Genomic DNA, 27,267 nt, shown 5'->3' on the forward strand with positions numbered 1-27,267 from the left:
CTTGAGCAGCCCAAAAAGAGCTTACCGATTTCGGCGTGTGTCGAGCTGCTGTCAAACACCAGTACGACTGGACGCTCCGCATTGTACCTTGTCAGGTGGGCGTCAAAGAACTTAAGCAAAATTTTGAAGATACCCGCGTTGCTGAAACCCTTCGGCGTGCCAATCACAGACGTGTTGTATATAGAAATATTTCCAATTTCCTCACTCTAGATGCGCTGACCTAGTAAAACTAATAGGGGGCACCAGCAGCATTCACTGCTGCCACCACAGTCATGTGGAAGTGTGCTTTTGGCTCTTGGGCCCACACGTTGGTTGATCCTATCAGGGCAACCACTTTCCGAGACGATGTCTTCGGCATAAAAGACGTATCGTCCATATTATAGACTCGACTCTTGTCGAGCTTGTGCTCGATAACAAGCGGCGTCACCTCGTAGAAAAGACCGCGTACTGCCTTCGGTTCAATACGGTTGCCGACGCGGCGATCTGCTGAGCAATTCGTGGAGCGATGATCGGGTGTCTCTCAATAAAGCGACGGCACCAGACCGTCGTGAGCGTATTTTGAAGGTGCTGTGTGCTGAGTTGGCGCTGCAGGGTATACTTCGTTGGCCTTGGCAAGAATGCCGCAAGGACCAACAGGTACATCAGTCCCCTGCATATCGGCAACCCACTCTACTAATCCCGCCTCAAGCTCCGGCGGCAGAGTTTGTTTGGTGGCACGGCGGCCGCCCGCCAGAGACTTGCCTTCTCTCCGGTTACTTAGCTTTCTTAAACAACGTCCTAATAGGAATGTTTGTCATGCGCGCTACGACAGCGTATATCTCTCCTTGTTGTACTCTAGTAAGAGCTGTCTTCTGGTCTTGAACCGTGTAGGTACCTCCGCGTCGCAGCGTTATTTTTCCAGAGCCAGTCTCTTCTTCTTCTGCTTCCATGGCTTCTGTGCACGAAGTGAGTGGGGATGACAAAACGAAACACTTGTCTAAAACGGTATGTTACCAAGGAAAAGGCACGCAAAAAATGGCTATGACATCGCTAGCCAATAAATTATACAATTTGAGACTCCGTAAAACAAACTGATGCTAGTTTTTTTTTAATAATCGCCTTTACATCTGACCCTTCATTTTTCGTACTTGATTGATTTTCTCAGGAGACTAAATTTAGAGGAGGTGGCAATCGCATACACCGCCACAGCCCCAGAGAATGACACTGTAGTAGCTCGCGACGAAGAACACAGTGACTAGCGGCAGAAGAAAAGACGCCAGTGAAGATGACGAGTGGGGCCCAGACTCAGAGAATGAGTGCTCGTGTGGTAGCAAGATCCTAACAAGCGACAGTGAAATTGACGGGGATTCCAGTACTATGGCAAGTAGCATCATTTGAATGACGGAGATCTTCATGAGATCGTCACGCGTCTTATTCGAGAGGACCCCTGTGAGAAGAAGTGCCTTCTTGGAGGAGAAGGCCATGGAGTTGGAAAAGTTCCTGTGATCGCAAATGACAAGCGGGGAGAAGAAGCAGAGCTTGCCGTAAGAGTCCGGACTTAGCTGTAGTGGCCCAGGGTTCTTCGCTGCGAGTACGACGGCATCACTACGGACGCACGTCCTACTAACAACGCACATAGAGCTTTTGCCAAACCCTTCTTCGAGTTCCGAGAAGATCCAGACCTTCTACAATAAGGTCCGCCCATTTGTTCCTGAGAAGTTCCAAAATGACCCATTGTACAACCCGCCGAGCGATGAGGACACGCGCAGAGCAAAGCAGATTCAGAAAGATCGTCAGGCGGCGCTCAAATAGAAGAAAAGAGAGCGCGAAGCTGCCGCAGCAGCAGCAAAGCGTGCAAAAAGAGAATGCCGGGGAGGCTGTACAAACGGATGGACGAGATGGCCAGGGAACTGTCCCGACAGGTTGCTGACGGGAAGTCTGTGTCGCGCACCAAGAAACGCCCTCGCAAAGAAACGGGATAATCTTGCCTACTTTAGGGAGAACACGAGTACGGTTTGTCTAAGAAAAATATACATTCCATTTTTTTGAAAAGACAAAACTTCAGTACCAAATTTAACACCGAAGGAAAGATCCCTCTAGAACTTTTGCACTAAAAGCTGGCCAATTAACATACTTAAAAAAATATTCAGCAAGTCCGGGGCAGGTCGCGCTGATTCAGCAGTGCTGAATGAAAATTCAGCAGTTTTTGAGAAAAGCAAAATTTGAGACCCTCATTTTATAGTCCCGCTAATTATTATAATGGCGTGCGAAAATCGCACTTCAACAAATAGCTAGCTAAAATCAGTACTACTCTGTTCCATCTCAAATCTAACGCAACGAGCGACCGCACAAAAAAAAATGATATCATTGGCTATTATTAGGCTAAGAATAGAGATTTGCTATTTTCTAATTTGTGGCTACCAGCTACATAATACTGTACGTGTCAGCTGTGCAGATAAGCATGATGTGCTGCCGTCTGATCGCTCTAACGGCAGGCACAACAAATGTTGATGTTGTCAACATCGCTATCAAATACCAGCCAGCTAAGTCGCCCGATATGAACGTACTCGACTTGGGTCTGTTTAACTTGCTACAGTCGGCTCAATACCGCACACCAACGTACAAGATCGATGAAAAAACTTACTGTGATCTTTCTAGTAGGACTATAGATAAGTGCTTTTTGACAGCACAAAAAATACCAGAATCTGTCATTGCGTCTGATACATACTTAAAAAAAATGAAGGGCCACCAACTCAAAATTAGTATCTTTTATTTTATGATGAGCTCTTTTCTACACACCTTGTTTTATTTATTTTCACCTTAAGCGAGATCTAAAATTTGTCGGATTGTAAATACATAGATGTAATTGGTCAAAAGCGTTTTTCAGGCAAACGCGGCACAGACAGCAGCTTTTGAAGAACTATTTTCACATCTTGTAAGACCGTAACAAAATCGATCGCTTCTGAAAACCTCAGCAATTTTCCAACACTGCGAAACCAGACGTCCACCCCGTCAAAACGAATGACGCTCTTTTGCTCTGTACTTCGTTGCTGTTTGACTATATTCTACCAAAAAAATACTGCTTTATAGAGCTAAGGCAGGGCTTTCCGTAGTAGGCTCGTTTAGCTAAATCACACCATTAGTTTAGCAAATATGTCAGTAAAGGAGAAGTGTTAGATTTGAGATGGAACAGAGTGGTACGTATCTCACTGGGCAAAATAGCATTTTTGCCATCACGGGGTATCTCTTCGTCTGCACGTGGGTCTGTTAGTATCGCGCACCCTAATCTGCCACCTTCTGGACCCATGAACGGGCTGATAGCTGCACAAAATTGCTTCTTGAAGCGACCTAACAAATTGATGCGCGGGGCGACAACGAACCTCGCATGCTCTTCCTGATAAAACAGCCCGGAAAAGTGCTCAACAGCTCCTACGTGTCGCTCTCATCAGACCGAATAACGCGACATCGATTGGAGATCGACGACTGCGAATCGTCATTTCTGTGATGGACGGACAGCGCAACCTGGTCGAGATGCGGCAACAAGGGTCTGTATAACCCGTGGCTGCGTCGAGCGCTCTACTCTGGGGCTTCACGTGGCACATGCAGACGCCCCTCAAGAGCTTGCCACACGGAGCTTATGTCGTAGTGGAGTTAGCCACTACTAGCACGTCCTGGCTCACCCGCACGCGACGGCGCCTTATCCCTAATACTTGGCGCTAAGTGTACTCAATCCGGAATGCTGGACGTATCTTCAAGTTGACCAACGTACAGCGAGCAGCGCGCCGACTACTGTTGAGGTGTACAAGTACCTGGTCGACTTGTCTTCGCAGAATACACTACACCGCGCCGACGCCTTCCTCTCAGGCAAGATGTTGATCTCGCAAGCTCATACACAAGCTGTGTTACTTCATCTCTTGAATAAAACACAAAGAAATACTACGTTGCAAGATGGTTAAGTAAAAGGCATTAATCTATTATTGGAACGGGGAGAAGTAAAAAGTGTGTCCATGGGGACACATGTACTGGCCCGCTTGGCTGCCTGGAGGCATTTGCACGCGCGTGTAGCACGTGGGGCATTGGCGCATGATGGGCCTGGGTCCTGAGGTCATTGAGCCCGGTCCAGCTCCACTGAAGCTTTGACGAAGTCCTTGTGAGTTGCCCGTAGTCGGGGGCATTCGTAGCTGGAAGAGGTGGCCATTGGGACATTGCAGGGTCCCGCGAGCCGTGGTGCTTACTAGACAGCGGATCCGACACGTAGGACACTCAACCACCACGTTGCTCCTTGCCGCTGCCGCTGCTGCCGCCGCCCGAGCGCGTTCTTGAGCCGTAGGAGTATGAGCAAGCGATTGCCCGCATCCGTCGCAAAATTGTCCTCCTGAGCCTCGTTTACCGCAGTTTGTACCTGTCCACGTCCAAGAATTGTCATTAGACCAGTGTTTTGTGATAGTGTCTTATAAAACAGATCGTGTAGACTGCAACTCACAGAACGGATGCGCCTTGACGAGCCCCTCAGTCTGCTCAGGCCATTGCGTCTGCGGCTTGCGGCAGATCGGACACTTGTCCGAATTGGCCTCGTCGTGGTTTACATTCTCCAATAGACAACTGAAGTGGAAGCGGTGGCCACACTCGGCCGTGAATAGAGCGCGCCCCATCGCCAATTCGTCCAAACAGATGACGCACTCGGGGGCGTCTTCCATCACTGCTAACGGGACGCTCTTGGCGGAAGGCGCGGGTTCAGCCGACGCGGGGGCTACAGGCGCTGCACTCGGCGTGCTGTTGTCATAAGCAGCACGGTGCATTGGCCGCCGCCGCGCCTCCACGTCGCTCCATCGCCGCACACGGACAGCGGCCATGTTTGCAACTTGCTTTATGTCGGGAAGAATGACTGTCGCAATTATGATAGGAAATCCAGCTCGAATGCAAATATTTCGAAACTGTAGCTCGAATATTTGTGACTGAAAAACAGCCAAGAACGGTTACCGGTACTGGAATGAACCGGTTAGTGCGCTGTCAAAAATGCATGCCCGATGCTGCATCGTTTTACACCGTGGTCAGTAGGTCATGGTATCTAGAAAAAGGCCGAACAGCTGGGTATTCTACTCGGAATGGTTTTTTAAATCGCAAGGGTACATTATGGTATATTATTTGGTAGATCCAGTTATTACTACTACAAAGTAGTACTTTTGTAAAATCGATTGAGGTAATATTACGATATATTACTATTTGTAATGTAGTATTACGTAGTACTACAAGTACAACGTATGAGTAGTAGCAGGTAATATCGCAGGAATGCTACTGGCAAAATGTCTGAGAAGCAAACCGAAAAGATCTTTTCTTAAAAACAAAACGACATGCGAGTATGGACTCTCAAGTCTGACCGGACTGTTGCCCTTAGTGTTTCGAGCTGGCAACGCATCCATACACTCCAGTGTCCAGGAGAGAACAGTAAGCACCTTGAGGGCAGGCACCGTTGCTCACTTGAGCTACGCAAACATTGTCCGAGTCTATGCAGCCATCGTGGTCCCAGCCAACAACGCCGATGGTCTGTTCATTGCCGTTGCAACCAGTCGAAGCAGCCTCCTCAGCGCCGTCCTTGCAGCCGAAGACGCCAGTGTCGAGCCACGCACAGTGAGCTCCCGTAGGGCAGGTACCGTCAGTGTTAGCGACACACACGTTGCCTGAGGCAACACAACCGTCCTGCGACCAGCCTGCAACGGCAATACTCTCCTGACCGCTAGGACAAGTCACGGTCGCCTTGTGGTGCTTGTGGTGGTGGTGACGTTTAGCACTGGCGACGCATCCAAACACGCCAGTGTCCAGCTTTTGACAAGACGAGCCTGAAGGGCAGGCACCGTTGCTCACCTGAGCAACACAGACGTTGTCCGAGTCAATGCAGCCATCGTGGTCCCAGCCAACGACGCCGATGGTCTGTTCAGTGCCATTGCAGCCAGTCGAAGCAGCCTCCTCGGCGCCGTCCTTGCAGCCGAAGACGCCAGTGTCGAGCCACGCACAGTGAGCTCCCGTAGGGCAGGTACCGTCAGTGTTAGCGACACACACGTTGCCTGAAGCGACACAGCCGTCCTGAGACCAGCCAGCCACACCGATACTTTCCTGGCCACCGGGGCACGTTGCGTTCGACTTGTGGTGCGACTTGTGGTGGCGGTGGCGCTTGGAGCTGGCGACACAGCCGTACACACCCGTGTCCAGAAGCGAGCAGTAGGCACCCTGAGGGCAGGCACCGTTGCTCACTTGGGCAACACAGACGTTGTCCGAGTCGATGCAACCGTCGTGGTCCCAGCCGACGACGCCGATGGTCTGTTCAGTGCCATTGCAGCCAGCCCAGCTCGAAGTTTCGTTGGAAGCGCCACCGTCCGCGCATCCGTACACGCCCGTGTCCAGCATCTCGCAATGGGCACCAGACGGACAGTCACCATTGATGTTGGCAACACACACGCTGCCTGAAGCGACACAGCCGTCCTGAGACCAACCGGCCACACCGATACTTTCCTGGCCACTGGGGCACGTTGTCTTGGAGTGCACGCGCACGCGTAGGTGGGCAGCGGTCTCGGCCTGCGTCTTCGCCAGAGCCAGCGTTGCTGCGACGGCGAAAGTGGCGGTCTTGGCTCCTAGCATCTTGATGGTCTATTGCTTGACGGCAGGCAAATCAAAGAGTGGGGAGATCCTGCACTGTTGCCGCAACGGTGGATGTGTACCCATGCCTGACGAGGTGGTACGATTGGCTTGTGACACCCTACCCCGGATACGATGATTGGCTGAAACCGTCGCTTGCTACTTTGACCTGGGTTTTGTAAGGGCTGCATCTGATTTATTTGGCCACTGTTGGAGTGCAACTTCTTAGTGCCTAACAACGCTGCTCACAGCTTCAGTAACAAGCGGTGCTTCTATGAGTCATGCAGGACGATTCGTCCTCTTGATCATTTCCTTCAAAATGAATTTGCAGTGATATATGGTATGTGTCCGAGACTGGAGCTACCGGTAGTATTTATTAAAAATCTTGGCCAAGACTCTTGGCCTGATGTGAGTTGCTCACAAAGGATTTGCTGGGCATCCTTAGTTGGTAAGGATTCCTTACACCTGCTTCAAGGGCAATGTCCTGAGCATGCGCTCCGCCGAAGCCCGGAACACTCTGCCCGACGCAAATGATGCCAAGAGATTGCTTCAAATTGAATGTCGGGTCTGATTAATTTAAAGTACAGTATTAGCTGTACAGTACATGTACGTCGAACTACAGTCGTGCACCTCCAATTCTACATGGCGGACCATATTAACAGTGCCAGGGCATAAGTGCACAACGTAAAGCAAAAAACAAACGCAAATCCAGAGCACTGATATTTTATTTGTTAATTTAGTACAAAAATTACGCCAATCTTCTGCATAATATCGCGGGCGCGCAACAGCGCTTCCGGTCGCGGTAGGCGTCCGGCAAGGCGGCAACTTCCGCGGACCGCTTAGAAAATACTCTGGACGGTAGTGCGCTTTACTGCTCGGGGGGTCAAAAAGCGCTCCGTTGCCCAACGAGCAAGTTCGGCGCGAGAGCATGCAGGATCTGACTTGTGCTTCTCGCACAAAGACTGCTTTTGTGGGACATGTAGGAGGAAGAGCGATGTCCCATTGTCTTTGGCGGTAAAAATCAAAGTGTGTGTTTGTATGAAGACGTCCGATCCAAAATTTAAAATCAGATCGATGCGGCGTGTCATCCCTCGGAAAACCGTTGAGGTTAATTGCTAGGGTGGTGATGCGCAAAGGTAATTGCGCATCCGATTCGCGTAATCATAAAACCTGGCAGGGTATCGACTGATACCGGTGTCGAGTTGGAGGTGCACGACTGTACTGTACAGTAAAGTAGTACGTGTCTGTACCACCCCAATGGTACGATACTGGTACCGGTACCGTGCTTATCGCCGAAAAATGGATTCTCATTTTGTGTGCTAAAACACAACTTATTCTCACAAGAGTCTTGAGTCTTGATAACCATCACTCTTGAGTCTTGATAACCATCTGGAAATGATGGAGCAGCCTCGACGCTCGCGTGCGGCCGCGCGACTGAGCGTGACGGCTCCGGACGACGGGCCGAGCGTGGCCGTAGCCCAGGAGTGGTTCCGCGACGTGATCCTGCCGCACCGTGTCCGAGATAAGGAAGCCGGCGCTTTCCGCCTCGTGGACATGGGCGAGGATACGCCAGGCAGCGAGTTGTTCCCCGTATTCGGTACGTGGCTCAGCGATCTGTCAGCCTTCGGTATCGGACTCGGACTATACTTCCGCATGCTGCTGCAGTTAAGTCTGTTGCTCTTCATACTAGCGTGCGTATCTACGCCCAGTATCATTTACTTCCTATCATCGAGCTATTCCGGAACTTTAGGGTCCCGGAACCTCGACTTCCGAATACTGGGGACTGCCGCCTGCACGCGGGAAATGAATGCAATTGACACGAGTGCAAGCAACAACGAAATTCGCATTGTGACCATCAACGACTGTCCGTTAATCATGACCCAACTCCACGTCGACATGATCGGCTTGGGTATCTTGGCAGTCTATTGTCTGGTAGTCGCAGTGATGCAGACAAGAGACAAAGCGCACTTGGATGCATTGGAGCAGACCGCATCCGACTATTCCGTCGTGATTAAAGATCCCAACGCCAACGCGTGGGATCCGGATGAGTGGGAGCGATTCTTCGCTCAGTTCGGGAGAGTCAAGTTCGTCACGGTATGCGTGGATAATGACCGGTTGCTATCAGTGTTGGCCAAGAAAAGATACATGGAAGATATGCTCAAGATGGAGTGCGCAGATCAGGAGACAGTGCGCTTAGCATTAGAGAACGCTGCGGACCCGACACAAACAGCACCGGAGCAGTCAATTCTTCGTCGATTAAGGCAGAAAATTAGATTGGGTGGCTACGATTTAACGTACTGGAACGCAGAGCTCGATATATTACGTCGACGCATTGCGGACATCTTGCAGCATGACAACTACCGTGTTTGGTCGGTATTTATCATGTTCGAGACGGAAGAAGCGCAACGACGCTGTCTACGTGAGACGCGCATCGGGTTGTGCTCTTCGATACTGGATTGGACCAGCACGGGCTTGTCGAATCGACTTCGCTTTCGAGGCACCAATATTCTACACATTGAACAGGCCACTGAGCCATCGTCAGTACAGTGGAAGAGTGCAGGGGTATTATGGCGAAGGCGAGTGTTGCAACAGGCACTTACGATGAGTATTGTCGGTGGAATGATGACGGGTATATATTTCCTCGCGTTGTGGCAAAAAAACGACTATATTGGAGGTGAAGCCGAGCCTGATAGTAAGCGTCGTGGCAGATTATTCATCCTCGCATCCACACTGGCAGTGACCGACCTGTTCGGGTGTCGCTTTCTCAGTTACGTGGATCGACTCGAGCAGCACCAGACGAAAGAACGTCAACAGCTGTCTACACTGAACAAACTACTGCTCTTTCGTGGCTTTAATGGCGCCGTGGTGCTCTATCTGTTGATGGACTTCACGGATATTTTGTCACAGGAAAATCTACTGCAGATCCAGGCGCTGCTCATCGCGAATTTGATCGCTGCACCTGTGCTGCAACTCACGAGTCCGTTCGAGAAGTTCAATCGCTGGTATTACGGCCCCAAAGCGAAGACTCAACGCAAACTCAACTCGTATTACTCCGGCGCGTACTGGCAACTGGCGGAACGGTACACGCAAATCACGAAATCTGTGGGCATTGCGCTGTTTTTCAAGTCGCTGCTACCGACTGGTCTGCTCATTACGAGTGTATCTCTACTCGTGAACTACTGGGTGGACAAATACTGTCTCTTGCGCAAGTGGAAGACGCCTCCGAGATACGACGGCTTGCTCGCTCGAGCGTCTCGGTATCACTTGCTGCTGATGGCGTTGGTGTCTCTCATCATGATGGGGCGTTGGTATAATGGCTGGCCTTTCGATCATGCCACGCAGCGTGCGGTGGCTTCGGCACGGGAAGCAACCGTGTCGAGATACGACTCGCTTGTCAATACACTGCACATCGTGCTCCCGTTTCTACGTGACCAGTACCCGACTACAGAGCAGCACCATCTCATGGATATTCTGTACTGGATCATCCTCTCTGTCACGAGTGCTGTCGTGGCGTTTGTGCTTCTCAAGTCGCTGTACCGCAGCTGCATGCGGTACATCGTGGGGAACCTCCCAACCGGCTTCCTCGGTGGTCGTGCCCAGCAATGTGATACTCCCGCTTCGGACGTGTCGACTTTGAATGGCTACGTGCCGTCGTACGAGTCGTGGTACTCCGACTTCCCGTATCTCTCTGTACCACTTGGCACGTTTGAGCCACGTTACGTGAGCTGGAGTGGCAACCACGAAGCTTATTGTCTGGTGAATGATGTCGTGGACGACCCTCAGCTAGCGGAGAGTCTTGGCGACAAACCTCTGCAACAACTTTTCGGCGCTTGTAAACAGTACGACATGCCTGGCATGAAGATGCGAGCTGCCGTGATGTCTCTAGACTCTATTAGCTTGGTCTAAAAGCCTTTAGATAACGAGGGGGGGTATGTATTAGATTTAGTCATCTGCTACGAGCAGCAGGTCGTTAGGCCTCTTCATTCTGCTGGAATCTTCCAGCTTCACTCGAGTCAGCGTCATCCGCAGCAGACGCTACTGCGTTGTCCGTCGACGATGCTGCCGCTCCAGTTGCGAGTCGATCGGCTGCCTGCGCGAATGAATCTTGCTCTCGGTACTCGCCAATACGCTCCGTGCACCGCACCATCCAGTTGAAGAGCTTGTGTGCCGTGTCAGTCTCCAGTTTGTACATGAGCGCGTAGTTGAAGTGCGAGAGCGCAGTGACGAACAACTTGCTGGTCGAACTCAGCGACGGCTGCGAGTTGTACACGTGCAGACCTTCCACAGTCAAGTTATTGCTACCGACTGTCAGTTCACTCGGGAAGGGCGACGACGCGGCGTCCGAGCAGTCCAAGTACGACAGTGTGACGTCGTTGAGCGCGCAGTTGGCCACGGAAAGCCCCGAGTCGGTTCTGTTCTCGGCGTTGAGCATCTCGTTGACGTACATGGACTGCATCTTGAGTTCATGGCCCAGCAGCGCGCACTCCCATTCGTGGTCAGCTTTACGCGCGACGTCCCAGAAGGACATGCCGTGTGGGTCCACCCCTTCACTACTTGTAAAGACCAGGTCGGCTGGAGTTGAGTACAGACCGACAGGCGTCTCGCAGTTGTGTCCTTTAGTTTGAGGTAAGAAGGAGTCGAATAACCCTCTCTTGACTGGGTGTAAAGCCACTTGCTGTCGCATGTCACCCATGACATCCATGCGCAGTTGCAGTGGCTCAGTGCAGTCACAAAGTTTGCCTTCGTGCTTAGTCAGGCCGAACGCCATCGTCGTCGCAGCGATGATGGCTCCTTGCAGACTCACGTGCTCTTCCGTGCACCGTGCCATTGCACTACGCATACTCGCCTCGGATCCTTGAGCGAACAAGGCGAAACTTTGATTAGGAGGCGTCGGTGGAGAGCCTGCATAGTCGAGCTGGGACTCGCTCTGGATGGGCAACAAAGGCACAAAGGCGTTCGTGTCGAAGTTCATCAGTGGCTGCATCACGTACTTGGACACCGCTTCGTGCACTACGTTCATCCACGCGTTCACGTAGTGGGTTCCTTCGTACAGAGACTCGCGCAGAGGCAGCTCTTTCGGAAGGTCGTCTGACGATGAACCACTGAGTCTGGACACTGTCTGGAGGATCTCGCGGAGAATAACTGCACCCGACGTGGCATCCGACATGTAGTGGTCGGCAAACAGCAGTAGACGAGCGAATGTATTGGAAGATTTGTCTACTCGGACAACCAGGTAGAACGGGAAGTCTTTCTCGCGGTCCAGAGGCTTCTCACACTCATTTTGAACGAACTCCATCCAACGTAGACGTGGAACTGTAGAGGTGTCCAGTGCAGCATCAATGCGTTCTTGTTCAGCACGCTCCTCTTCCTCTGCAGAGCACTCGTAGACAGTAAGCAGGTTCTTCAGTTCCGAGACATCGGCAAATGGAGCGCAGATCATGACTTTCTGAGGCGAACTACCCGGTAGAACCGAAGCTCGCATCTTCGGGTGTCGATTGAATGTCTCAAGAACTGCTTGAGGCAAATGCTGCAGGAGACCGGGAATGTCGCCACGCAGAGTCGCAACATGTGCAAGCTTGGCACTAGCACAAGGATCCATGGCGAAGAACCGCTCATAGCCATAAAGCGGAACGGTTGGGTGCGTCATGGCTGACTGGTGCTGCAACTCTAAGAAAAGGAGAAATGAACAGCCTTCAAATGGAAGATGCTGTGGCTATTGATGGCGATGAATCTGGTCGACTCCAAAGCTGGAAGAAGGCTACCTCAATGTCTGAGCTCAGTACCCAACGGCTCGCATTTGCTACCGAGTCTATTGATTGGGCTTTCGGACGGGATCAAGACTTGCTCCTAACGTTTCAACCTTTGCCCCATTTCTCTCTTTGCGTCGTATGTGAATTTGATGTACCGGTAACAATTATATTTTTGTCAAATTCACTAATAATTACGCAATCATTCGACATGGCGGACGAATTGACTATCAAAGTGGTGAGCGGCACGTCCGAGAATCTGCACGTGCGTGTGGACCTGGCGTCGGCCTCGGTGCTGACGCTTAAGCAGCAGATCGAGCAGCAGAATGCGCAGCGTTTTCCCATATCTGCACAGCGTCTGATCTTCCAGGGGCAGATCCTGCAGGACGACAAGATGCTCACCGATTACCACGTGTCGGCGGGCTGTGCGCTGCACTTGACGATCACGCCCGGCGCTGTAGCGGCAGCCAACCGACAAGCAGCAGGTCTGGCACCTCCCTCACAGCTACGAACGTTCCTGCAGCAGATGCGCGACAACGAATCGCACGATCAATACGCGACTGCGGCGCGTACTCTGCAGAAGATCTGTGCCAACATTGTGGGCCATCCCAACGAGGATAAATACAGGAAGCTGAGGGTGGACAACGCAGCACTGAAAGCCAAGTTATTCGACCGAACGAGGGGACAGGATAGTGTCAAACTACTGGGCTTCCAGGACGGCGTCCAGGCGGTGAGTTGCAATTTTAAAAGGAGGGTTATAGATACGAGACTGATGAGCGTGTTGTAGGGACATTTGGTGTTGACGCCAACACCTGAGAAATGGGAGATCTTAGTGGCGTGCAAGGCTGTGGTGGACTCCGTGGTGACGTCGTTGGGCGGTGCTGCACCCGCTGCAGCTTCGTCGTTTGGGGCTCCATCGATGGGCGGACTGGGCGGGGACTTTGCATCGCAAGCTCAGACTTTGTTGCAGAATCCGGCAATGTTGCAGTCTATGGCGACTAACCCAATGGTGCAACAAATGGCCCAGCAAAACCCCATGCTGGCACAGGCACTGCAAAACCCGGCGTTGCTGGCGCAGTCCATGCAGGCGCTGCAGCAGAACCCGGCGATGATGCAACAGATGAACCAAATGATGAGCGACCCGAACGCCATGGCGCATATGCAGCAAATGATGGCAGGGGGCATGGGAGGCATGGGCGGTCTCGGTGGGTTCGGAGGTTCTCCGTTCGCCTCAGCAGCACCGTCGCCAGCAGCGGTAAACCCGTTCGCTGCCGGCTCTGGCGTGGCTAACCCTTTCGCTAGCGCTCCCACACCTGCCGCACCCGCTCCGACTCCATTTCCTGGCACTGCGTCTGCCTCTGCTGCTGCGTCGTCCGCTCCTACATCCAGTTCCGCCGCAGCCACTTCGACCGACAACGGCGACGAAGAGGACGAGATCGCCCAGGCCATCGCACGGTCGCTGCAGGATCAGTAGGACATCATAGGCAACCGTAATGTGCCAAATTGCCAACATTTGCCACCGTGGCACAGCAGTCCTTTCTCCCCTTTTATTCAGTGTCTAATCGAATTTTGACCAATCACAGCACTTCTTCGGCATGGTCGACATCGTTGGTGGCAGACGCGGATCGGACACTTTCATTTGGCTCTGCTCTGAGTTGTTGCGTGTCTCGCCGAGCTTTCCCCGTGTTTATCCCGGACAAGGAGCAACAATAGCGACGGCACTGAACCCAGCGATGGCGGCAGGGCAGCACAAGACGCCAGTGGACGGCAAGAGCAGCGTCGCCTCTTCGTCTCCCTCCAGTGGCGGCGCGCAAGCTTTTGCGCCATTGCCATTCGACGAGAGTCTCATAGCATCAGCCAGCGCCACAGAGTCGGCCACAAGCACGTCAATAACCAGTACCAAGTCCGCTGCCGATTTTTTCCTTGATCAGATCGCTGCCGTTGTCTCGGATGAGAAAAAACTCTCGGATGTGGGTGCAAATTTTCACTAATTGGCGTAAGTAAGGTACTGACTATTTGCATTTATCCGCAACAGAATATTATGGACTTGATTCCACCCGTAGAGGCTCCTGTGAGTCAAGCAGGAACGACACAACCCATGACGTCTATGAGTATGCCCCTCCAGCCTCCTCCGGGGCTTATGCTGCGTGCTTTATCGCCTCCCACCTCACTATTACCCGACTTCGGAGACGTCGCATCATTATCTCTACTTGGAGATGCAACAGTGGCAACAACAGCAACTTCAAGTGCAACAGCAACAACTGTAACCACAGCAGTAAAACGCGAACTTCCAGTCGTCAAGCCTGCCGTGACCGGTACTGTGGCAATGAGGAGGAAAGCCGAGCTGGCCACAGCAGCCAGTGTGACGCATAAGAAGCAGAAAACAGAGCCCAGTAAGCCTGACACAGTCGTCAAGGCAGCTCCAGTGTCCGTGCATCAACAGATCCAGCAACAGGCCCGGCATCTCCATAATACCAGCAACGCATTGACGGCGGCGGCTGCTGCAGCACGTGAGAAGGTGATGAAGGAGCCGCAGTCTGGAGACTTGTACGAGTGCGTAATCACAAAGCGCAATGGCGGACTGGGCCTCACTCTTGCGTGTGTGGACGACCACGTCCAGATCACAGGCCTTGCACCTGATACACCTGCTGCCAGTAGCGGCATCTGTGTGGGCGATACGTTAGTGGCCGTGTCCGGTTTACCGGTACGTGGACTCCAGTTCTCGACTGTGATTGGTCGTCTTAAGTCGACGTCACGCAACTCGGTAGTGCTCAAGCTTCGACGGAATCCGTGTACGTTTTGTGAAAATTTGTCAGGATACGTAGCTTTTTTCTTACCATTTCTTAAATTAATTCTGACAGTTCGACAGAATGCCGGCAACTCGACTGCATATCGAGGCATAAAACGACCTGGTCGAGGTGTGATTAAAGGCTCGGAAAGCAGCAACAGTGCCAATGTGTTGACAAGTAAGACGATGGCGTTGGAGTCTCGATTAGGTGGAGGACTAGGAAATGGACTGAACGGCTCAGCGACCAACAGCTTGCACAATGGCAACGCGAGTGCAGGATTAGACGAGTTGCATCGCTCCCATCAAGCAGCAACGAGTGGCTTTGCCTCGAGTCTTCATACGTTAAAATCGGAGCCCATGAACTCGACGTATTTCCCGACAGATGCGTCCGTTCTTACCATGGGAGCGACAGTATCAGGGTCTACAAGTGCTGCGGTGCCTGCTAGTGCGCTCGCGCCGTCATCGTCGCTCCCGAGTGAGGCTCCGAGTGGCTGTAGAGTTGGTGCGGAGGAGAAGGACAGGTACTACGCCGAGTGTCGTGCTCTTCGACATGAGTTAGGCAGAGCGATGGTCGCACAACGCGCTCAAAAGAGAGATACAGACACGTACACGACGCAACTTCAGGCTGTCGTGGACAAGTTCCAGCAACAAGTTGACGGACTCGCCACAGACGAGCTGGCAACGCTGCGTCAGAAGCTCGTGGAGACGAATCAGACACTTGCGAAGCAGCAGACGGAGATACTGGCACTACAAGAGCGCGAGACACGACATGCTCTGCCAGAAGCACAGCGAGTGAAGTGGCAGATGGTGTCGCGCATGCGGAAGAGTGTGCTTCAGATCGACTGTAAAGCAGCGTGTAAAGTGGTAAAGAAGACGGCGTCTTTGAGCTTTGAAGAGCGGATCGAAGGTGTGCGTGCAAGTGCCTTCGTATCGCTAGTCGGACAGAGCAACGTAAAGTCGGAAACGTCGACGATCGAGCTGGATCTTGACGCCAAGACATGCACAGAGGTAAGCGCTTGTTGTCTTGGAAGGATTATTACTAAGAGGTAAAGAGTACTGACTTGTTGTTGCTGGCAGTTGTTGGGCTGGAATCTGCGAGAAAGTGTGGTCCAAGCTGGAGCAACGTACACTGTGAGTGTGGCCGACACAGTTCACATCAAGTACACGCGAGCTGAAGAAGTACTCGTCGTCTCGTGGACTTTGTGTGTGAAGGACAAGAAGTGATAGACCAAAAGCCCCCAAAAGTTAGGAACAGTGTTCAGTCTTTATTTTTTTCTATTCATTGATGGTCAAAGGACTGCATCGGCACAGGTGACAGAGGATGAGAAGTCTGCAGGAACGGTACGTCCAGGACATGTTCGTTGACGATCGTCATGATGCGTTCCACCGCTTCGACAGCGTTCTCCTCGGTTGAACTCTCGTGTTGGATAGCGCCGTCCATGAGCAACACGTAGGCGCGTACGAATTGCTGTCGAATGTACTTGTCACGAGAACCTTTGAGCACATGAGCCACGTCGTAGCCCACTTCGAACGGATCTTCGATGCTTAAGCGTGTGGTGAAGCGCCATTGACACGTGTGGCGCTTGTCGTCTTTAGTCACCGTCCCGGCATCCGGACGACGCACACTCACGACGTCTCGCGTGGCGTCGAACTGCAGCCCGTAGTAGCGTAGGAAACCCAGCAACAACTCGCCTACTGTCTGTGTGTTACGTGAGCAGTATTCCCGCAAGACAGCGAGCTTTTCCTTGGGTTCTTGGAACGCGAACGGGTCGTAGAAGTACGTGTCGATGCCGCTCTTGCCGTCGGATGGATCCAATTCTTCACTGGGGCCTCGACTTAACACAGTTGGTAGCGGTTCACTCGGCAACTCGGGCCAATTGGGAGGTAACGCTTGCAAGACTGGCAACACAGGAGGATCTTGACGTTGGAGGAAGTGGATGAGCAGTAGTAAGTACCCGTACGACGACAAAGTGCCCTCCGCAGCACAATTCATCCGTCTCTGCTTTACAAACTGCTTGAGCACATACGCCAACATACGCACGCGTGGGTCGGCACTAGCATAGGCACGTAGCAGCGACGTGTTGCGTTGCGCTAGTCGGTTCTCCACGCACAAGTCGCACTCGATACCCGACGCACGCGACACGAACATGACGATCGGAATACGCGCCGTCAACCGCGTCGTGTCCACCGACGTGAAGAGATCCGGACGCGCTTCCAAGCAAGCCACAACTTCCATCAACATACGCTGCTTGTCCTCCACTGTGGGGGTCGCTACTTCCGGTAACACTAAGCACATGTCCATGTCGCTATGTTCGTTGCCAAACTCGTTCGCTGACGACCCGAAAACGTCCAACTCGCACGTGAACGAAAGCTTCGAGATGACTTCAGCATGTAATTGGTCATAAATCGACTGGCGCGACGCTCGGAACGTCGTGCGGTCCGGCATCAACACAGCAGCTTCTCGTTCCACCCATTGAGTCAACGCACGGGTGACAAACTCACAACTGTGGAGCACGCCGTCTTCGGATCCCATCTCAATAGGTGCAAACCCAAAGTGTTCAAGCCAGAAGGCACAGCGATCCGCACTATTCGCAAAGTAGAGGCCGCTGACTTGACAAAACCGTTCACGTTGAATCCGAGCGATGTCCGCTAGTTGGTCGTCCGCTACGAGTTCTCGGACGTATTTATTGGCTTCGATCGCGTTCAATACATTGCGCAAGGTGCCGTGGAAAGTCTCCATTGGATGTGGGATCGTCTCAGTGGCTGTAAAAGACCGCGCGATGTCCTCTGCGCGACGTTCAAGTAATCCAAGACAGGCTTCCAATAGATCTCCCAATAGAGCGTGGCCGTGTAGAAACACCGTCTCCACTTGATCCACCAGTCTCATCAACGCGAGAAGCGCACTCAGCACTAAGCCAGCGTCTCCGTCCACCACGCCTTGCTGGAATTTGTCGTGTGTGGCACGCAACGTGTCGATAAAGTGGCTGTACTCCAGACAAACCTTGAGTCGATTACTACGCGCGATCGTGACGTTCGAGTACGAGACTTTGCCGTGATGATGCGAGTCGTGATGGTCGTCACCTGGTCGTTTCCCGCTCTGATGGCCATGACTTTTGTCTTCAAAGACACGGAACTCAAACTCCCCGGGTGAACGAGGCGCGCGGAAGGTGATGCGCGTGTTCAGGTATCGGTAGTTTCGGTGTAGTTTGTTCTCGAAGAGGACTTGTTTCACGAAGATTGGCTTGTCGTTGGTGGGTTGTCCGAGACGAAAGAGTCCCACAAGTAACACGCGCCCGACGACGCATTCTTCGGCTAAGAGAGAGACTTGCACCTTGATGTTATCGTTGGGTTTCGTTACTTCAGGCGACACGTGGATCGAATTGCCTTGACCTCCAGATAGTGAACTGGGGGCTGAGTTATCTCGATGTAGCAGCGGAGATTTGGCGGGAGAACGACGTGTACGTGACGGTGTGGAGCTTCTCGAGTGAGGGCCTCGACTAGGTGACATGGTAGGTGCTAGCCCCCCATGTGAGGAAGTATTACTCGGACTGGATGCGGGGAAACCTGGAAACCCTCCTTGACTTGGAATAGTCCCATTAAGAGGGAATAGCTCACGACCCCCTAAGTTAGAATTATTCCCATTGAGAAGACCCAATAAATCACTCCCTGACTGTGCCAAAGGTTGGCGTTGATGCTGCTGTGGAGGCTGGAATAGTAATCGGTCGCTGGGAGGCTTCGGGTGTTGGTACAGTGCAGCCATTTGAGCATTCATCTGGTCTCGTAGTGACGCTGTTGACGGTGACGCAGACGAGAGACTTGCAGAGGAATCTCCCCATTCATTGCCTCCTAAGACACCACGTTCATTGCCCAGCATTCCTCCGCCTAAGTCCAGATTGAGCATAGCGTCCGAGAGATCGAATCCACGTCTGTCCGAGACTGATTGTCCCATTGGTTCACCTCCAAGACTTGATGAGCCAAGACTAAAGTCATCTCTGTTCTGCTGTCCGAATTCCACGCCCCCTAGAGAAGCTAGGGAGCTTAAACCGGAGCCCATACGTATATCTTGTCGGTGGTGGAGCTGCTGCTGGTGTTGGAGGTGGTAGAGCGCACTTCCGCCCTCGTTAAGACCAGAAGATGGCGCAGGAGGAGGCGCCATGGGTAGAGGCGGCTGCTGAAGGTTCAAGCCCATGTCGAGACCCATGGAGCCACCTGAGGGAGGACCCAGACCTAAGTCGAGCCCGCCCATTTCTAGGCCGGTGCCGCCACGGAAGGGGTCGTGACTAAAGGCGCCGAGACTCTGGAAGCCTGCGGTGTCCGACTCAAATCGCCCGCCATTCAGTTTGGGTGAGCGTGGTGGCTGAGGCCACGCAGCCATTGCGACACTACAAACAGGACAGAGTAAAGTGGACGGCAGCACAGTCAATATTATGCGAATTGGAATGATTTAGAACGGACAGGAAGAGCATGAAGCGGCGCACATGATACATATACGTACATCGGTCAGGAGTGAAAGAGGAGGGAGAGAATCACACGCGAAGATGGCGACGTCCGGCCAACACACGAAGAGCGTTTGGATATGACAAGAGCGTCCGCTTGAAAGGGGGTGGTGTACGAAACACCAAATTTGGTTTTGGGTGGTGCACAAAAGGAAATATTGTAGATTGTAGGGCATACAAAAAATAAAAAAGAAATCGATCACCGAGACGGGTGTTGAAGTACAAACTTTTTCGTTAACTGTGAAATGTTTGATTGAAATGATCAACACTCACAAAGCGTGCGTTGCTCGCAACAACTTCACCATACGTGTACCTACAACGAGACCGCAATTAGCAGTCCAGTGGTGAGTGCCATCCCAACGGCATACACTTTCGTCGAAGCAACAGCGTCGCTAGTCTGTTCGCTCGTCCTTATAGCATCAGCCGAGGGTGCTGACGTGGTGGAGCTACTAGGAACACTCGTTGCAGTCGACGCGTTGGATGCAGAGGTCGTACTCGACCCGTTTGTTGTCGAGGAGCAAGCGCTGTTAGACACACAAGCAGGCACGCGGGACGGTATGCTCGTTTTCGCACATGAGCCGGTACCCGTGGACGTGTACTTCGACGAGGCGTTCGGCAGCGAGATCCTGCTGCGGTCCTGGCCGTCAAAGTTTCTGGCCTTCACGTCAGTAGCTGAGATGCAGATCGTGCCCGAGTTCTCAGCGTCCAAGTCCAGATCATCCACTGTGAGGAAAGGGGTGACCACATTGATACTCGCTTTATCATGTGCCTGGAACTGACCATCTTCACGAAGTGTGATGCTGTCGGTACTCAGCTGTAGCGTCGCACTGTTCGACAGCTCCAGCTTGAGATCTTGAAGACTCAAGGCCGAGCTCGACACGTACACGACACTCGAGTCTTTCGCTTTGATCTGAACTTCCTTGTTCGTGTTACTGGCCACCAGCACGCCGTCTTCAATGATCACTTCGGCGGTCGACTCGATCTCGACGTCGTCCACGACGTTGCTCGTAGCCAGGAAGATCTCCGTCATTAAATACCCCGTGGAGCTCGTGCTGCGACCGTCAAATTTGACTTCCAGCTCTTCATCGTCGTCATTCGAGCTCACTCGTACAGTATCAACTACGGTCTGGAAGTCTCCCGATACGTTGACGTAGCCCAAGACACCAGATGGTAAAGAGTTACTGTAGCTGACGAAAACACGGCCAGGAAGCTGCAACTTGATGGTGTCAATCTTGTCGTCTCCATCGTCCGAGTCATTGTCGTCATCGTCGTCGTTGTTGTTGTTGGGCGAGTTGGTGGCGGTGAGTGTCCATTGCTTGACGAAGCTGACGTGCTCCGTGCTCGAGTCGACACTCTCCGTCGAAGTGGACGACACGGAGAAGTCCGAGTCGGCCCCAGTACTGGTCAAGGCGACCAGCAGGAGCAGGAGAGGTAGACGTGAAAGGGAGACCATTGTCGGTTTAAGTCGGTAAAGAGTAGGTGGTTTAACCAGTAGATGGCGTTTTAAAGAATGACTTGCTTGTCGCACCGACGGTGTTCCCCATGTTCATGAGGAAGGTCGTTCTGGCGTATCACACTTCATTAATCTTACGCTCATACTGTCGCTGACAGACAGTCGTGCGGTCCCATGTTTGGCTCCCTTTGTTTTGTTTCTTAAGTGGAGGTATTCGATCAGTGAAATCCATTGTACAGGAAGCTAAGACGGACAGAAACCTGCCGACGATGCCGATTTTTTCGCTAGTTGATTCTCGCATGCGCACATGACCTCCAACCGACAGTCTCAGCCACCAAGCTGCAAGTTGATGACGCGGTTCGTAAGCAGAGTCGCACGTGGCTAATCTCCTGTACTTTGGGTTCATTCCATGGCGGCCACACGATACTCGGTGTGAATCTTTTCACTTCAACTTGGCATCTTTGTCGATTAACCTTTCGTGTTGATGTTCATGCAAACATTGGCCCACCATCATGAGTGTTTGAAAGGAGCGAGTTATTATAATTTCTTGCTACAGTATTGTCATATACAGTATGCACTGCGGTACGATGAAAAGATCAATGGCAGTATTGGAGTTTATGGTGGCTGCTTATGATAGCTCTTGGTGCTACAAGAAGTGGAGCGCACAAAAGTCTAGTACTTCCGCGGCTCAATAAAAGGAGGAAATCAATCAAACACGTCGTCATTCTGGATCGCCAACGTCTACAGCAGGAAAGCTGCAGCCGCACCGATCGCAGCGGCCGCCAACGCAGCAAGACGCGGGGAAGAAGACGCGTTCGTGTCGTCGCTGGCATCGTCATCATTGGCCGTCGCCGGTGCAGTCGTGGTCGTCGTCGTGCCAACTGTGCCCGTGGTGCCGGAACCCGACGAACCCGCGCAAGCGCTCGATACGCACGCCGGCTCGCGAGCAGGGACAGTTGACTCATCGCACGCGGCGGTGCCCGTGGACGTGTACTTGCTGGAGGCGTTGGGCATGGAAATACGGCTGGCGTCCCGGCCTTCGTAGTTGGCAGCTGTAACCGTCTGTGAGTTGATGCAGATAGTGCCGGTGTTCTGCGTCTCCAGCTCGAGCGTGGCCGTCTCGACAGACGAACCCAGCAACGAGACAGCGCCCGACCCCTGCGCGTCGATCTGAACCTCTTCAGAGGCCGACACGCTCTCAACGTTAAATTGGAGGCTGGCAGTGCCCGCGGCATCTAGCTGCAGCTGGCGAACACTCACCGCCGTGCTGGCCGCCGACACGTACACGGCACTGGAGCCGCTCGCTTCGACTTGCAACTCCGCGGTGGTGCTACTCGACACCAGGACGCCGTCCTCGACGACAACCTGGGCAGATCGCTGACTCTTGACGTCCGTCACGATGCCGCTCGAAGCCAGAAAGATCTCGGTGAGCAGGTAGCCACTGAGCGTGGTAGACGTGCTGTTACCGATACGTACGTTCAGCTCTCCGTCTCTGTCGTTGGCATCGTCGTTGTCATTGTCATCGTTGTCATTGGTGTCGTCGTTGCTGACGGTCACGGCGTCTACCACAGTCTGCGAGTCGCCCGACACATTCACGTAACCGAGCACGCCGCTCGGCAGGCCGCTCACGTAGCTCACGTAGACACGACCGGCGAGATCAAGGTCGATCGAATCGATGTTGTCGCCGGTGGCGGCGGAGTTGAGCGTCCATTGCTTAACGAAGCTCACGTGTTCCGTACTGGATGTGGTAGCCTCAGTGGTTCCCGAGGTGACGGTGAATTCGGCAGTGGCGCGAGCGGTCAAGGAAGCCGCGACGAGGAGAAGAGCTTGGAGGTTCATGCTGTCAGTAGCTTTATGGCTATGCTCGTGTGGCTGTGAGGGTCTTGCTGACTAGTTGTCGAATTTGAGAATGAGAATCGCTACGCCCGGTGCACGGATAACGGCGTGGCCGAGTGGAGTAAACAGCCTGTTATTAAAAATGTACCGGTAGACTGGAGCCAGCGAGTCTCACGCACAGTGTATCGATGTCGAGGCCCCCGAGGCGCTTTCTCTGCTCTGTTGTGTGCAATGCATTGCTGCGACAGCCGCCAGGAGGAAAATAGGTCCGCGGCTTTCCCAGATCCAGCTGAGATTGGCCGCCAATTTGGCGGGGTGTCTGTCTCGGTGCAAAGCGAAAGCGAATGGAAATCTAGAAAGTCAGCTTCTGCGATGGCATTTAGCTCGAAGGACGAAGGAGAAGACCACGCAGGCTTCTCGTTTTAAATGTGTGAAGTGCACTTGCGTGAAGTGATGAGCTTATATTACTGACTCAAAGCGTATGGACCATCACGCAGCCAAGTGATCTTTGTCAGATGTTTGCGACAAAACTGTACAGAATTAATTTGTTGATCTTGAAGATTAATTTTGCTATAGGTACAGTACACCTCTGCAAGATTACCACCGAGTCCAAGTCTTGGACTCTAACAAGAGTAGATTTTTTTTAAATTAAGAGCTCGAGGAGAAGCCGTACATTATCTATATTAATAGCTGTTCTTGAATCAAGCACTCGTTGGACAGGTCCTCACCGTGACTCACGAGATGCAGCCTGCTTATATTTACCCTCGCAGTTCCGTATAGTACCTCTCTAACCAAATCCATGGGACTGTATGAATAGCTACACCGTGAATCCTACAGTAATACAGTACACGTGCACCAACGCATGCCTTAGAGCTCCAAGAATATTGACAGTGAATATTTAAACTTGTACCCCTTCTATTTCAAGCCCCCACCGAATTGATATGACAACAACGGCTTTTGAAGGAAGAATTCTCCAGACGTAAAGTACTACTACTACTACTAGTAGTAATACATGCACATGTAGCAGTAAGATACTTCCCACCCTTCGCGGCGCGTTGCGCAGCACCAAGCTGAAACGATTTCTCATGACATGACCACCGCTAACAGTTGAGCTGCGTCTCAATTAATGTAAATAAAACCTTCCTTGAAATACGTACATCGATCTTAACAAGAAATGGTCAATGTAAAATTTGACTTAAAACGATGCAATCACTTTCCTACTGGAATTAGTTCTCTGTGGAGTCGTTGGCGTCATCGGCGTCATTGTCGTTGTCGATGCCATATAGGAGGTTGCTAAGGCGGTTGTTGGCAGCAGTCACCTTTCCAGCCCCACGGGAAGGCAGCGTCGCCTCCTCACAAACTTCCGTGCCCGTGGTGCCGTACTTCTCAGCAGCACTGGGCATGGAGATCTGGTCCTTGCCCTGAATGTCTCGCAGCGTTGCCTTCACCACCTTCGAAGAAATGCAAATCGCACCCGATGGCGCGGCATCGAGCTCCAGCTGTCCGGTCTGGACGGTGTTGGCGAGCACCGTGATGCTCGAAGAACCCTGTGCATCCATCTGCAATTCAGTGCGAGCGGCGATGCTCTTCACGTTGTATTCAATGCTAGCAGAGCCCGTCGTCTCCAAACTGAGCTGGTTCACGCTCACATCAGTCTCCGGAGATGAAACGTACACGGCACTGGAGCCGGTCGCGTCAATCTGGAGCTCAGAGCGACGCCCCTTCTTCACTAGCACACCGTCCTCGACGACGACTTTAGCCGATCGCTGGCTCTTCAGCTCCGTCACGGCATCGGGGGAAGCCAAGAAGATCTCAGTAAGCAGGTAGCCGCTGGAGGCCTGGTGGCTAAGCCAGACGTTGAGCTCTCCTCCGTCGTTGTCGTTGCCGAACAAGTCATCGAGCTCGCTTTCAACGGCGTTAAGGACATCCTTGCTAACGCTCACGGCATTGACGAGAGCGCGCGAGTCACCAGACACGTTCACGTATCCAATGACGTCGGCGGGGAGACCTTCGACGTAGCTCACGTACGCATTGCCAGCAAGACTTAGATCAATCGAGTCGATGACGTTAGTCTTATCGCCGGCGCTCAGCGTCCATTGCTTGACGAAGTTCAGGTTCTTCTTCGAGGCAGTCGCCTTCACGGTGCGGTCCGGGGTGATTTTAAAGTCAGCTGTGGCACAAGTAGCCAGCGAGGCAGCAGCGACCAGAAGGGCTTGGAAACTACTGAGCTTCATAGTGTCGGAGGGTTGGAGGACTTGTCGGCTTGCCGTTGATTTCGAGAATGAGCTTCCGTGAAAGGCTTTAAGATCGACTCAAGTGTCGAAGCAGTACATGTAATGTGGCACTGCCATGGAGCTACAATACAGTACTGGTACTGTACCTAATTGCAATCTTGTGCTGTGTTGAGAAGAGAACAATTATTGCTTTGCTGCCTGCCATTGGTGGCATTGTGGTGCTGCTTGTTGCAGTTTCACAGGATGGGCTGTTTATATGTATTGTACTTATTTTTAAGTAAAATTAATCTAAAATTCGTCCTAAAAGTGCTCTCTAATGACAAATGCAGTACTGTAGCACTGCAGGAAATTGTTTGCAACTATAATGGCAACCTTTGATATTTCTAAAAGATATAGTACTATTATCGATATTAAATATCAATCGTAGCTGTTTTAAAAGCTAGCATAATATTTTGATATTGGCTCCAAGATTTGATAAGTATTAGGAACAAGATAATATTTTTTTTATGATTCCCACGTAAGTACGTTTCTTGCCCTCTAAAGCAGCAGTAGTGATGACAGGCTTTAAAAACTGACGAGTATTTGCTCTAGTATTTCACTGTGACACAGACAAACCTGATCAAGATGGAAAACTGCAAACGGTTGCAGTTGTTTGAGAGCAAATAACATTTGTTTTTGCTATCTGCCGATAGCCTCGTCCAGACCGTGCGTCTCATAAACCTGCAGCCTGTGACGCTAGGTTAATGCGCTCAGTAGTACCAACACACCACACCAACCAGAATGATCCTGATATGAATGGTGGACTAAAATTAATTAGGCAATTTTTAAAAAATATAATATTTAATTAGCTGAAATTAAGTTGATATTGGTCTGGTAGGGGTGGCTCCCTCCCGGGAAGCTGGGCCAGCATGATGCTAGCTCAATCCGTCCGACGGATGCTTTGCGGCATTTGCCAGTCTTTCACGGGTCACTCACTCTACACACCTCTCTCTAATACTCATTCTCACCCCCAGCCAAGCAGACACGACGCACACAGGCACGACCGAAGAAACCACAGCGCTATCTCCGCCTAGGTGCGTTTATTGCCCAATCCATTGGTTTTCAACGCAAGCAGCATGAAACACTCCCCAGAGACATGTCGGCATGCAAGCTCGACATTCTCGGGTTCCAAGAAACTCGTATAGCCCAGCCGAGCGAGCAGAGACCGGTACGTACCATCTACTTACTCTCCCCGCGTCAAATCGGTGGCATGGCATAGGTTTCGCTGTTGCACCACGTCTTCGCAGATATCTTCACAAATACTGGGCCCAATATGACAGAGCTGGAGTTCTCCAACTACGTCTCCCCAAGGCTTAACGAATCAATGTTATTAATGTGTACGCCCCCCCCCCACCACCACCACCACCACAGCGGGTACACCTCCACGGAAGCTAACTGATTCTACGCAGACTTGAATACAGCTATATCCAAGCTTCCCCGACGTGACACGACAATCATCCTCAACGATTTCAATGCCAAAATCGGCCAGCGCCGCGACCACGAAAGCTTCTGAGGAGCTTAGAGTCGCGGACGCCGGAACCGCAACGGCCACATCTTTGCCTCCTTCTGCGATGCTGACAGCTTGTTTATCACAAACACATCTATCAGGAAACGTGCACGTACAATCATGACCTGGACACTACGCCTCAAGATCCACAGTATCTACAACCAAAATTGACTACATCACTTGCAACCAGCAAACCGAGCAAGTCTGTGTGAACGCACAATCATGGGGCGACACTCTCACGCCGTCAGACCACAAGCTCGTCACACTCGGCTCTGGGTTTCGCGCTCTCCAAGTACTTCGCCAGCACAGCGGGGTAAGGAACGCCAACAGCGCGGAGACACGACTCGCAGCACACCTTCTCATGCATGACTAGAAACCCCGCACGGTCTACCAGCAACAGCTCAAGGTAAACCTTATAGACATACCACACCAACCGGACACGATGAACCAACGCTGGGTAACGACCTGAAAACGCTGCACTGGAGGCGACCGCTGACACAGTTGGCTATATGCCACGAGCAACCACGTCAAAGTGGTCGACCTCGAGTTTTCCCGCCT

The 27,267-nt window shown here is 52.1% G+C and overlaps 10 protein-coding genes across 10 annotated transcripts; 3 read left to right on the top strand and 7 right to left on the bottom strand.

Annotated features, from left to right (window-relative positions):
- Positions 1 to 3,931: 3,931 nt before the first annotated feature.
- On the bottom strand, positions 3,932 to 4,832 carry PITG_11882 (uncharacterized protein; the record flags this gene model as incomplete). The annotated part of the gene is made up of 2 exons (XM_002901315.1): positions 3,932 to 4,381; positions 4,463 to 4,832. 2 exons carry the CDS (start codon positions 4,830 to 4,832, stop codon positions 3,954 to 3,956), a joined length of 798 nt encoding a protein of 265 aa, XP_002901361.1.
- Positions 4,833 to 5,370: 538 nt separating this feature from the next.
- PITG_11883 (uncharacterized protein) lies at positions 5,371 to 6,636 on the bottom strand (the record flags this gene model as incomplete). The annotated part of the gene is made up of 2 exons (XM_002901316.1): positions 5,371 to 5,742; positions 5,971 to 6,636. 2 exons carry the CDS (start codon positions 6,610 to 6,612, stop codon positions 5,371 to 5,373), a joined length of 1,014 nt encoding a protein of 337 aa, XP_002901362.1.
- A 1,371-nt stretch (positions 6,637 to 8,007) lies between these two features.
- PITG_11884 (uncharacterized protein) lies at positions 8,008 to 10,515 on the top strand (the record flags this gene model as incomplete). The annotated part of the gene is made up of 1 exon (XM_002901317.1): positions 8,008 to 10,515. One exon carries the CDS (start codon positions 8,008 to 8,010, stop codon positions 10,513 to 10,515), a length of 2,508 nt encoding a protein of 835 aa, XP_002901363.1.
- Positions 10,516 to 10,520: 5 nt separating this feature from the next.
- On the bottom strand, positions 10,521 to 12,259 carry PITG_11885 (cleavage induced hypothetical protein; the record flags this gene model as incomplete). Its single annotated transcript, XM_002901318.1, has 1 exon — positions 10,521 to 12,259. The coding sequence occupies one exon, from the start codon at positions 12,254 to 12,256 to the stop codon at positions 10,580 to 10,582; it is 1,677 nt and encodes a 558-aa protein (XP_002901364.1).
- A 308-nt stretch (positions 12,260 to 12,567) lies between these two features.
- On the top strand, positions 12,568 to 13,830 carry PITG_11886 (ubiquitin family protein, putative; the record flags this gene model as incomplete). The annotated part of the gene is made up of 2 exons (XM_002901319.1): positions 12,568 to 13,086; positions 13,144 to 13,830. The coding sequence occupies 2 exons, from the start codon at positions 12,568 to 12,570 to the stop codon at positions 13,828 to 13,830; spliced, it is 1,206 nt and encodes a 401-aa protein (XP_002901365.1).
- A 259-nt stretch (positions 13,831 to 14,089) lies between these two features.
- Positions 14,090 to 16,187, top strand: PITG_11887 (uncharacterized protein; the record flags this gene model as incomplete). Its single annotated transcript, XM_002901320.1, has 4 exons — positions 14,090 to 14,326; positions 14,392 to 15,148; positions 15,218 to 16,057; positions 16,141 to 16,187. 4 exons carry the CDS (start codon positions 14,090 to 14,092, stop codon positions 16,185 to 16,187), a joined length of 1,881 nt encoding a protein of 626 aa, XP_002901366.1.
- Positions 16,188 to 16,228: 41 nt separating this feature from the next.
- On the bottom strand, positions 16,229 to 19,519 carry PITG_11888 (uncharacterized protein; the record flags this gene model as incomplete). The annotated part of the gene is made up of 3 exons (XM_002901321.1): positions 16,229 to 18,720; positions 18,763 to 19,080; positions 19,126 to 19,519. The coding sequence occupies 3 exons, from the start codon at positions 19,517 to 19,519 to the stop codon at positions 16,424 to 16,426; spliced, it is 3,009 nt and encodes a 1,002-aa protein (XP_002901367.1).
- A 434-nt stretch (positions 19,520 to 19,953) lies between these two features.
- Positions 19,954 to 21,093, bottom strand: PITG_11889 (putative GPI-anchored serine-threonine rich hypothetical protein; the record flags this gene model as incomplete). The annotated part of the gene is made up of 1 exon (XM_002901322.1): positions 19,954 to 21,093. One exon carries the CDS (start codon positions 21,091 to 21,093, stop codon positions 19,954 to 19,956), a length of 1,140 nt encoding a protein of 379 aa, XP_002901368.1.
- A 741-nt stretch (positions 21,094 to 21,834) lies between these two features.
- Positions 21,835 to 22,932, bottom strand: PITG_11890 (putative GPI-anchored serine-threonine rich hypothetical protein; the record flags this gene model as incomplete). Its single annotated transcript, XM_002901323.1, has 3 exons — positions 21,835 to 21,919; positions 22,001 to 22,212; positions 22,288 to 22,932. 3 exons carry the CDS (start codon positions 22,930 to 22,932, stop codon positions 21,835 to 21,837), a joined length of 942 nt encoding a protein of 313 aa, XP_002901369.1.
- Positions 22,933 to 24,093: 1,161 nt separating this feature from the next.
- On the bottom strand, positions 24,094 to 25,197 carry PITG_11891 (uncharacterized protein; the record flags this gene model as incomplete). The annotated part of the gene is made up of 1 exon (XM_002901324.1): positions 24,094 to 25,197. One exon carries the CDS (start codon positions 25,161 to 25,163, stop codon positions 24,156 to 24,158), a length of 1,008 nt encoding a protein of 335 aa, XP_002901370.1.
- Between the last annotated feature and the right edge of the window lie 2,070 nt (positions 25,198 to 27,267).

The sequence above is a fragment of the Phytophthora infestans genome, genomic scaffold (genome assembly GCF_000142945.1).
Source record: "Phytophthora infestans T30-4 supercont1.21 genomic scaffold, whole genome shotgun sequence".
Taxonomy (NCBI): domain Eukaryota; phylum Oomycota; class Peronosporomycetes; order Peronosporales; family Peronosporaceae; genus Phytophthora; species Phytophthora infestans.